Source organism: Melanerpes formicivorus, unplaced genomic scaffold (genome assembly GCF_026170545.1).
Source record: "Melanerpes formicivorus ecotype bairdi unplaced genomic scaffold, bMelFor1.0.p_v2 SCAF_23, whole genome shotgun sequence".
Classification (NCBI taxonomy): domain Eukaryota; kingdom Metazoa; phylum Chordata; class Aves; order Piciformes; family Picidae; genus Melanerpes; species Melanerpes formicivorus.
Window position 1 is genome coordinate 396293 of NW_027142375.1, and position 12083 is coordinate 408375.

The following is a 12083-nucleotide window of genomic DNA, read 5'->3' on the forward strand; positions in this document are numbered from 1 at the left end:
CTGGTGAGTTCAATGAGGACCACAACACATGTCTCTGCTCAGGCTCAGCGTTAGGAGGTCTCTCTCTCCATATATCCCTCTGCAAAGGCACAGAACAATGGTCCTGGCACTTCTAAGCTGAGCACTTACAAAATGCTGTCATGGTGCAGAACCTCTTCACTTAGAGCCAGCCAAGGGTAACCTGGGAGAATCTTTTCAGCAAAGGTCTGCAGAGTCAAACTTTATTCTGCTTTACCCTCCCTTTATCAGAAGGCTGGAGGTAACACAGCTGCAGGCTTACAAACGGCACCAGTCTCAAGGGACAGGCAGTACAGTTACACTCAATTATACTATAAAGTATGACATCTCCAGAGAAATTACTAAGGCACTCTCTCTTACCTGGATGACAGTAATAAAACAGATCTATTTATGATGGACTTTTGAAATCCATTAGTTTTAAACAGCTTGCTGAGTCTCATCATCTGGAGAACACTACTTGCCATTGCCCACTGAATGCAGCTGTTAAGTCAAACGACCCAGGGAATTTAACGAGAGTGCTCTTCTCCCATTATTTTAAGTAGACTTTCATGAACTATGCAAAGTGTGGTAATTATTACAAATAGGGACACTTTTACTTTTTAAAGAACAGATGGATATGAAAAACAAAAATTGAAAATGCTTCTCCAAAAGCATTTGTGTACAGGGAAAACCACGCAATGGTAGAAAAAACTACCACGAAGCCTTTCCCTCTGGGAAACGCAGGCTGCAGTGCTCAAGAGCGAGAGGAGCCAGATACACAAGCCAAATGCCTGAGCAGGTTTTTTTTAACGGCTGTACCTCTGCAATGGCTTTTTTTACTTCACTCTTTTCCATTTAAAAATCTTGTTGTTTTTGTCCACAAACAAAATCGTGTTTCACATGGTCTGAACAATCACATCACTGAAGGCACACAGGGGCTGTGCTTGCGTAACAGTTTCTTCCCTCCACCTTTTCCAGCAGTATGCAAGGGCAATGATTCATGAAATCCAAGTGACTCCACATCAGTTCAATACACTAACTTCTCACTTCTCCTTTAAATAATCAAATTAAAACCTCTAAGATTACAGAGGCAATCTGTATACTCCACAGTGTGAGCATGTCATGCTGCACTACTGCTAGCCTGCAAGACTGGTGGCAATCTTCTACCCATACTGACTTGTTACTATCCAGAAGAGTGACACAGGCTTCTATCTCCCCTTGCACTCAGCATTTAGGAAAAGGTCTGTGTGCTCCTCTGCTTTGACTTGCAGCCTCTATCTCAACCATCTTAAATGGAAAAATTATTGCCTGATCCCTGAAATCTGATCAGCAGCTGGTATTGTTGGCCAAGCACTGAAGCTGTGCTCCTCTGACCAGCACACACACCATCCACCTCTGTTTCTCAAAGATGCAAAGTAAGCCAAAAGAACTCTTTCAATATAATTTTGTTATTGCAACTTGTATAGTAGCAAACAATGACAAAATGCCAGGGACTATAGCCATGTGCAGCTACCCACTGTGGACTCCCAACAGACCAATAAATACCCAGGAAATCTCTCTCCTCAAGCTGCCTGATCTGAGATACTAGTGACCAATATCCATCCTCAGAGAGAGTGTGGTCAGGTCAGTGGGACCCATAGACAGCCCAGATTTATCTGTTCATTACTTAGATCCAGGCTCTGAAATTCCAACAGGGACATAAACTCACCATGGGGGTCAGCAGGAACCATCAGTGGTGGGCATGGTATGCAACAAGACCCTCTCCAATTTCATCCACTTGCATCATTCCAACAGCTAAAATATTAATTGATACTTAAGCATCTAATATGTAATAGAAAGCACATAAGGTGCCCAGGTTTCTCTTTCAGCCTTTCAGGATCTCTGTGAATTACCAGCACAATGTACTCCCACACTGGCCAGATGCAGTACACTCTTCAGCCAGAGGCAACACACTGGTAGTGCCAACACATCCACCTGGGAGGTGTACTGATGTATTGTTATTATTCTGGGGTAGCCAGGCAGGGTAGCCTGTGATCAATGACCTCTGGCATGCATACCCGCCTGGCTATACATCCCAGCTGCACACACAGGCAAAAACCCACTGTCTTTAACTAAGATTTTTTTTTACACTTGTTCAGAACCCTCCTGTGTTTTTCAGGAGTGTGAGAGCAGGTTTGGAATATATTATTCACTCTAAGATCAGGATGTCACTGTGTGTGCTGAGAAGAGGGGTGCAGGACATTAACCCAGGAATTTTCCTAAAAAGACACAGTACTGGTCCCACTGTCTCCACCTTTGCTCATGCCACCCACCAGCTGCTTTCAAGCTTCCAGCCTTGCATGCTGCACCAGGCCCTGGAGGCTTGTCTGTGTAGTGTTTACAAGCATAGCTACACTGACTCACCTGAGCAGGGCCAGCACCCAGTACGAACCACTTTATGTGGGTCTCAGAAGTAAATGTGAAAATGTTTGTGACATGCTCTCAGCAAGATGGAAACTATGCTTTTTTCTCACATCATGCCATATACACTTGCTTCTCTTGACATCAAATACGAAGTCTGACATACAAAGTCTTACATCTAGACCTTGCATGCTCATAGATGAGTATGCATGCACATAGATGAGTATGTGATAAACCAGCACACTGCTCACTGAAACATGAGTGCTGATGCCTTGCCATGGCTTGCCTAGATCACTCCTGGATTTGCTCAAACCAGCAAGCAAGCCAGAGGTATTTCACCTGACCTCTGGGGCTTGTGCCAGGTCTCCAGTTTGAGCTAGCGAACACAGACTCCTGAGGCAGTTACCTTGTTGCCCCAGCCATGCCACTCCTGAGCTCCTGGGCTTGGCAGCGAGATCACATGCTCAGCTGCTTCAAGAGCTCTGCACATCCCTGTAAGAGAGGCCACAACCCACAGCAAGAGCAAGTCTTTCCTATACTCACAAGACTCTCAACATCACCTAACACCTATTTTTAGTACCTCTTTTATTACTACATTTGCAAACTTAACATTGACTATCACTGCCCTTCCCTGTATTTAGCAATGTGTATGTATGTATAGAAAAGTATTGCCCTGACTCATCCTTTGGAGAAGTTACTACAGTACTGAACTTCTTGATGGGGGGCTAATTTTTGATTTCTATAAGCAGCAGAAGTTTTTGCTGCTTTGTGGTATTTTGGCAGAGGAATGAACTGCAAATGAACATTTTGGAAGCAGGCTTGTTTAGGCATTTCATGTTTTTCCTCGACCTTGGCAGCTCTGGGACTGTATCACCAATACTCCAGCAGCATTGAAGAAGTCCTGCAGAGCTGTAATCCGCAGGTGCAGCAGCAGAGATCACATCTTTGGAAGCCAACACATTTTTAATGAATGATGGCATGCAACTGACTCACGGACTCAAAGCTTGTCTCTTGGCTGCATTAGTACTTCACACACTCCCTCACAATATTGATAAGTAATACTTTCAATTAAGGGCAGTTTCTCTTCAGAATGCATTTGCATGCATATCTGTGGTTTTTTCATGCCTAAGAAGGTGCAAGGACTGCATCTACTTCTGCATCTACCTAAAACACACGAAGCTTCCAATGCAAAACTGACATCACCCAGGCACACGTATGTGTCACAAAGCAGACTTACTGTGGTGTATTTTCCCAGTTGGCAGAGTGAGGGGAAGGTTTCCTGGTGAGCTTTTCGGATCTTCTCAGTGAGATCATCCAACTCTGCTGTCATTTCATAGTTTTCTGTGGACTCCTGCTTTGAAGGTTCCTTCTTCTTTTTGTTCCTGTCATTTCTGACAGCTATAGAAAAAGCGAAGACAGATCATTTCACATTGCTTTTGCTGCTCTACTGAAAAACACTGTAAAATTATTTGATTTTAAATATAAAATACTTTAAGTGGAGATTAAAATGGTATATGCACAGAGAATACTAATGCAAGCTTAACTATTTATCTGTAAGAAAGGGCTTGAGAGCAGCCCTGAAGTAAAGGACTTGGGGGAACTGGTGGATGAGAAGCTCAACATGCACTGTCAGTGTGCACTTGCAGCCTGGAAAGCCAACCAGATCCTGGGCTGCATCAAGAGAAGTGTGGCCAGCAGCTCAAGAGAGGTGATTCTCCCCCTCTACACTGTTCTCCTGAGACCTTAGAATAATAATAGAATAACAGAATAGAATAGAATAAACCAGGTTGGAAGAGACCTTCAAGATCATCGCGTCCAACCCATCAACCAATCCAACACCACCTAACCAACTAACCCCTGGCACCAAGCACCCCATCAAGTCTCCTCCTGAACCCCTCCAATGATGGTGACTCCACCACCTCCCCAGGCAGCCCATTCCAAAGGGCAATCACTCTCTCTGTATAGAACTTCTTCCTGACATCCAGCCTAAACCCTAAACCTCCCTGGAGCAGGGGTCCAGTTCTGGAACTCCTGTTACAAGAAGGATATGGAGATGCTGGAACATGCCCAGAGAAAGGCCACGAGGATGATCAGAGGGATGGAGCTCCTCTCCTATGGAGACAGACTGAGAGAGTTGGGGCTGTTCAGTCTGGAGAAGAGAAGGCTCCCAGGAGACCTTGTTGTAGCATTCCAGTATATTAAGGGGGCGTATGGGAAAGCTCGGGAATCACTTTTTAGGATGTCAGGACTGGGGGGCAATGGATCCAAGCTAGAGGAGGGGAGATTAAGATTAGACATCATGAAGAAGTTCTTCACCATGAATGGTGAGACACTGGCACAGATTGCCCAGGGACGTGGTGGAAGCCTCATCCCAGGAGGTTTTTCAGGCCAGGCTGGATGTGGCTCTGAGCAACCTGATGTAGTGTGAGGTGTCCCTGCCCACGGCAGGGGGATGGTCCTTGAGGTGGCTTCCAATCCTGACAATTCTATGATTCTGTGATCTACCATCCAAGAAATTTGTGAGAATGCATTTTTCCCTTGGAACATTAAAACTGTGCACAGTGAATGGAAAAGCTCTCTGCAGTGATGCAGTTGTAACTTTATTGGATGTGAACAGCACTAAAAAAAGACAGCAATTGTTTGTCTTCTTAAACTTCATAGTGTGGAAGATAACAAACGCCATGCTAATACGAAGTTCACTAAGCAGAAATTATTTAAAAGGAACATGAAATGTGAAAACAGTAAAAGATATAAGCTGAAAAACATTCAACTTGGGATCTGAAGATCAAAGGAGAAGTACAAACACTTGAAAGTGTAAAAATGGCAGTGAAGCTACCTAAAGTTGCTCGCCATCTGCTCTTATGGTCAGATCAGCCTTTCACCTTCCTGCGGCCACAGGGGATGACAGGAAACAGGTACTGAGCACCACTCATGCTGTAATTGATTTCCCACATATTTGTGGTTTGCAATAAAATATGACAGCTGTTCTATCACCACACTCCTCTTTGTTCTTTTAATTAAAACATCTTAATTCCACAACAAGTGCCCAGGATAAGCCTACATGCACAGCACTGCCAGTACTTGTGAATTTTCTCCCAAGCCTTGTTAGATAATGTCTGCAGTGTAACCAGGTGTATAAGGCTTTACAACAAAGCCACAGAGAACCAGTCCCTCTCCCCAAAGGCTCTATGCCAGTATGAAATACCCCAAAGACTCAACTAGCTTTGACAAATGGAACATTCACTGACACTCAAACCCTTACCAGATTGAAAAGAAGGCCCCAAACACTAAGGGTGTGGCTGGTGGTTCACCTGAGGAGAGTTTGGGATTCTGGATGGTCAAAGGTTTGCCTCTTCTCATTTGCACTGTCCCACCCCAGGAAGCACATCTGTCTGTGCCATAGGGAAGGAAGCACAGCAAAATGGGCAGATGCCCAGAACCACCTCCAGGCTAGCTCTTTTCCCCTCTGGGTTGCCCAGACCCTCCATTACAGGTTATCTCTGGTTGCTTCCTACATGCCTGTGCACCACAAGTAATGGCAAAGGGCAGCCAAATAGTGAATGTTTCATGAGGAAGAAGAGGTGCAATCCAGCCTTATCAACAGTATCTAGGCAGGAGTCAAGGTGTGGCCTAACCAGTGCAGGGCCCCAGTACATGGCAGAATGACCTCCCTGCTCCTGCTGGCCACACTGTTCCTGATGCAGGCCAGGATGCCATTGGCCCTCTTGGCCGCCTGGGCACACTGCAGGCTCATGTTCAGCCTGCCATCAACCAGTCCCCCCAGGTCCCTCTCTGCCTGGCTGCTCTCAGCCACTCTGACCCCAGCCTGTAGCACTGCATGGGGTTGTTGTGGCCAATGTGCAGAACCTGGCACTTGGATGTGTTCAATCTCCTGCCCTTGGCCTCTGCCCATCTGCCCAGCCTGTCGAGGTCCCTCTGCAGAGCCTCTCTACCCTCCAGCAGATCAACTCCTGCCCCCAGCTCAGTGAGAACTAGAACCAATTTTTGTTCATTTCTACCTTTTTTCTATGACTGCAAAGACCTTTCTATAATGATAAAAATTGATTAGCACTTATCTTCTCGCTTTATGGACACTTTTTACATTTCCTACATTTGTATTCACTAAGTCTGCATCAGGTATTGGCAGAGTTTCCATACTCCCTGTAAGATTAACACCACGAAGTTCTGATGCACAATACCCGGGGTCCAAAAATATAAAGGATTTCACTGACATTGAACTGTTGTGTAGATTCAACTACACCTATAATTCAAGGTGAAAAACACAGAGAAAAAGATTAAGCCAACACTATATTTCAAAGAGTTAAATAAAAACATAAATCCACACACATTTACCCAGGAAATGTAGAAGTCATCACTGCTCTAGGAACAGGAACTGTCATACCACACTCGGGAAGGGTTTTGGTTTGCAGCTTATGCTTATGTGACATAAATCACAGTTTTCAGTATCTTCACCTTCACATGCACATGATCACATCAACCCCTGATGCAATTCCACTGACTTTTTAATGAGGACACACCAATGATGAATCCTTGTCACAGTTGATGCCACGACAGAAAAGCCAGGTCATGAATTTCATTACTTGTTCACTAAATTCCGACTCGATGGATGCTCCTGATAGGAAACACTATGGAACCTCCCTTGCCCTCTGAGAGATACTGGAATTACAAAACAAACAAACCCCACAAAGCAAACCAAACAACAAACAAACAACCCAACACAAAACCAAACAAGTAAAGCTGTAGTGTGGGGAAAGAGAGTGAGAAAATCTGTATCTTGGCATGTGAGGAAGCTATGTCTCAGCACTGCTGGGACAGCTGAGTGACATGTCCATGCCTGAGCACACCTGCTCTGATCCATCTTCCTGTGACAGCTTCCCTGTCCCCTGAACACACAAGCCAGGACTGCCATTTCCACACCCAGAAACCTCCCAGCAGCCATGGCCAGGATTCGTAGGCTGTCAAAGGCACTTTCTGTTGTGTAAGGTTTAAGGACCAGTCCCTCCCCTCTAATGTTCATTCCCTTAACGTGAGGGTAGCAGGACTGAACATCACCTCTTGTCCCATCCAGTCTGTTCTCATCACCCCACTGCTTTTCTTAGCCTCAGACATATTTTCCCTCCTCTGCTTGAAGGAAAGGGTAGGCTGCAAAAGCTGCAGGAAGGAGGGGTGCCATTTTTCAAGAAAAGCAGAGCCTGACATAGATGGAACTGAGAATAGGAAGACAGAAACAGGACCTCAGTGCTCTCATTTAGCAACCACACAGCAGTTCTCCTGCTTCAGCAGGATCTTTTCAAGCATGCTGTAATTCTGGGAGAGTTGTCTAGTTTTAAACACAAGCCTCAGGTCCACCAAACGTAGTCACTGCTTGACCTAGGAAGAGTCTGTGATCCAGCCCAAGAGAGTCAGGCAGCATAGCCAAGTAAAAGTGTGGAAAGACAACTGTTCACACTCCCCTTTGCAAATGTGTTCAGGGCAGAATAATCTGCAGCTCACAACAAAACTTTTCCAGTTAACTTGGCTTAACTTGTGCCTCCCCAGGTGCCCAGAAGATAGACAGCACCTTGTATATATGATTATGATTAATCGGCTATAAATTTGTGACTTAAAAAGCCATCTCAGGGAGTTTTGCCTCGCTTGAGATCTCTGTGACCTTTGAAGAGCTGTGTGTACTAGAGAACTGGTTTTGTTCCTGTAGTGACAACCACTCGAATTTCCAGTCAGCTCGCATTCCTGTAAAACCACACTTCTCTTCTCCCTACATATTTTTGAGGTTACTTGCTAAGCTAATACATCTCAGAAGCACCATAAAGCACACAGAGCAAGTCACTAATTGTCAAGTGCTGGGCACAACTTAAGCTTTCAAAAAGACTGCTTTTGTTTGTGAACACTGAAGAGAAATCGGAGGTGAGCTGCTGAAGGACCACTGTAGACCTGTCAACTGCTCCCTCTGGGCAGAGGCTCACTCTCCCACCTGCTCTGCTGCACATCCGGAAGCCATCCATCCCTTGCCATGTGCCAGGCATCCTGGGCTGACCAATGTCACAGGCAAATGGTGCCACATGTAGGCAGTGGGGCCAAAGCTCAGCACTGCACGTGGGGCTTCCAGAGACATCAAGCTGCTTGGCTGGGATGGACACCCACAAGTCTTGCAGAGCTCCTTTACACCCCAACACCTCCAATTCCAGCAGCAGCTGCTTGACATTTCTAATTCGGGCAGAGGTTAGCAGCTGTGGACAATTTCAGTCAAATATGCAAAGTGCTTACCTATTGCTATCAGGATGAATGCCCACACATAACCATACATCATCCTTCTCCCCATCATCCTTCAATAAACTGTGCTTGTGGCAATGAATGACAGTCTATAACAATGTTTTTCACAACAGTCAACTTGGAAAACCTTGAACCAAGGGAGAATTTAGCACTCCCAGTCCTGCTGCTGCTGCTGAACTAGGCTCTTCAACCCCACGGAGAAAGCCAGCACCCAGCTGCACATCACACAGAGCTTCCATGCCTGGGGTGGGGTGGAAGAAGGCACAAAGGTGAGTGACCTCAAGGAGGTTGACTTTCCTGGCTCCAATGTAAGAAAATGAACAAAGAAATCCCTCTTAGCAAGCTGGTGCACCATCAGTTCAGAATAGTAAGACTCCTGTTCCACATTTTACAGCCAAACTTAGCATTAAATATGCAGAACTCCAGGTAGTTATAAATAGATTGGTTTTCCTAGGTCATGATTTCCAGATGAAATCATGTTTTCTTTTAGGCAAAACTGCTCAGCCTTTGAAAAGAACAGGAAACTATCTTGAAACAAATTCCCATGCCAAAACTGAGCTTTGACATATGGAGAACAATTGGAGTCAAAGCACATTTCAAACACAAACCTCTCATTTCTATGAGCCAAAGCCAATCACAAATACAGAGTTATGTAAGAGTCAAAAAGCAGAACACACTGAAACCTGCATATTTTGTAGCTGATTCAGAGAAATCAACCATGTCAGCTGCTGGGTACAATTGCCACAAGAAAACAACGCTCATTAATTAAGATAGCATCTCTCTCCAGACATGTAGCAAAATTAACAGCAAGCAGGGAGAAACAACCATGGAAGAAATTTCGAAAGCACCTGGCACGATGTCTTTTCTCCCCAGGCACAGAGTGAGCACAGCCTGCCTCTGGTTTCCTATTGAGAAATACTGGTCATCTATGGCAAACACACTCTGGCCAGTGCTCCAGGAAACTCAGTTCATCCTCAGTGGGGGGAAACCACCACCAATCCAGAGCACATTGTTCTGCTGGCGGCTGTCAGGCATGCTGGCTCTCCCAGACACTGGGGGGGTTGAGTTTTCGTTGAATCTGAACTCTGCCTTGCAGCTTTGTATTATTCATTACATAATTGCTATGTTTTATTAGAAATATGATCTATTATAACTTTGAATATGGTAACTTAAATGACACTGAAAATTAGATTATTCTGATTATTGGAGAAGTGAGAAAGGTACTAAACATTTGTCAGGCTGATAATCAATCAGTGTATCCATCTGAGTGCAATAAAAATCCATCAGGACCTAGTGTGTTTAAATCTAATTTTTTAAGCATGACATTTTCTTCTGAGTTTCTTTTTTAAATGTCACCCTTTTCTACAACAGTGATTGATTCTATCCCCAAGGACTGTTAACTCCAACTGATTTATTCATTGCACTGAGCTCTTGCATCCACAGCCTTTTCTATATATAAAAGTAATGACAACAATAACATTTTCATAAAACCACAAAATTCAGAAATAGGAATTCATGGAATGAAAACACCAAGACACATGATAGTACATTTAAACTGCTTCAAATACTAGGGACCCTTTAGCAAGCAGTGTATCTTAATGCAGAAAATGGTGGAAATTTGTGTCCCTCCAGTTCTCTTTTTACCCCTCATAAAAGAAAAGGCCAAGGGTTTGCTTGTTTAAAACATAATTCATTTAGAAATGTTTCAGCAGTGAACAGTGAATCACTAGCTACAGGGAATCCATGAGTAATTACCTATGCCTCCAAAATAACCCCATTAGGCTATTGTCAGTATAGGGGAGACCTTTGATTCCCATAGCCTGAGGGTGTCTATTTTTCCATTCATGCGCAGGGGATTCATATGGTTATACCCTATTAGAACCCAGGAAAGCAACACAACTCCCATTTATGTATGAGGATAACTACAGGGTTAATATACCAAGAACTGAGTTATAGGAACAGCTTTCATTATATGAATGAATGATACAAATGGAGGCTCCACAGCTTTATTTAACTGGCCTCAAACTTGAGCTGTGATTTCAAGGATTCCATCAGCCTGAAAATTTTATTTTTGACAGAAAATTTGGCACCTGCTAAAGTCACATCTCTGAAATGATAGAAAAAGCTAAAAAAGAGTTTAGTCCCTTGAATTCAAATAATACTAAGTGAACTCAGATGTAGGACCAAAACTGGAAAACCAGTGCAGAAGAATACCCCTTGAAGATAGCTGAAAGTCTGCCTTTGGTATTTTTATTTATCTTAAATTATTATTTTTAGTATTTTACTTTACAATTATTTAAGAGATGAGATTTTACTACTTTTTATTTTTATTTTGAGACTGCCAGAAGCAAAACCAACAACTATCATAATTTGGTTATCTAGAACTGACAATCCAAGACCTGAAACAACTGCCAAAGAGAAATAAATAAGAAAGAAAGAGATTCGAAGGGTGTGTTTGGCTTGAATATTGCAGACGAATCCTTGAAGTACTTCAGTGGGAATAAAACACCCCAATGTCCAGGTGTATGAATATTCTGCTAATGCATACCTTCATAATGACTACAGTATTTCAGGACTGGTTTGAGTTAGAGAGTCACAGAATCACAGAACGGTCTTGGTAGGAAGGGACCTCCAAAGCTCATCCAGTCCAACCCCCTCTGCAGTCAGCAGGGACATCCCCAACTAGATCAGGTTGCCCAGGGCCTTGTCAAGCCTCACCTTGAATATCTCTGGGGAAGGTGCCTCAACCACCTCCCTGGGCAACCTGTTTCAGTGTTCCACCACCTCATAGTCAAGAACAACTTTTTAATATCCAATCTAAATCTGCTCTTCTCCAGCTTAAAGCCAGTGTCCCTTGTCCTGTCATTGCAGGCCTTTGCAAACAGTCTCTCTGCAGCCTTCCTGCAGCCTCCTTCAGTGCCCAGTGATTTCCATTTTCAGAGTGCTTGAATATTATCAACTAATTGCCAGTGTGAAACAGGATAATCTACATCCTCTTAGCAGCTGATTCTTAAAGAGCTACTGAAGGCTGTTAGCATTAACAATTACAGACAGAATGGATCACTAATATTTCCCATAAAGGCCTATCAACACATCTGCAATGGCAATATCCTTAGCCATACTCATTGACTGATACAAAATGTACTCACTGATGCTTCCATCTCTATTTCATATAGGCCTAATCTCAAGTTACTTAATACAGCCAGAAATTCTCATCTGCGAGATGCAGCATCTCCACAGGCAGCTCCCTGTTCCTCTGGTGCTGCTGTTGGATTAATCTAAACATCTCTCATTCCCTCCTCATTCATGTCCTGCCCCATCTCTCTGTGTTCTGCATGAAATCTGCAATGGGTTTGCAGAGTAATAGCATCACACAGTGGATGTTGGGAGTGGGA

At 44.0% G+C, this 12083-nt stretch overlaps 1 protein-coding gene across 4 annotated transcripts in view; it reads right to left on the minus strand.

The window, feature by feature from the left end:
• Positions 1 to 12083, minus strand: part of RARB (retinoic acid receptor beta) — a 340719-nt gene that overhangs the window by 17280 nt on the left and 311356 nt on the right. For all 4 annotated transcript variants that reach the window (XM_068152274.1, XM_068152273.1, XM_068152275.1 and 1 more), the window contains one exon: positions 3635 to 3795. In XM_068152274.1, coding sequence (XP_068008375.1) covers positions 3635 to 3795 — 161 coding nt within the window. The remainder of the gene's footprint in view (positions 1 to 3634; positions 3796 to 12083) is intronic.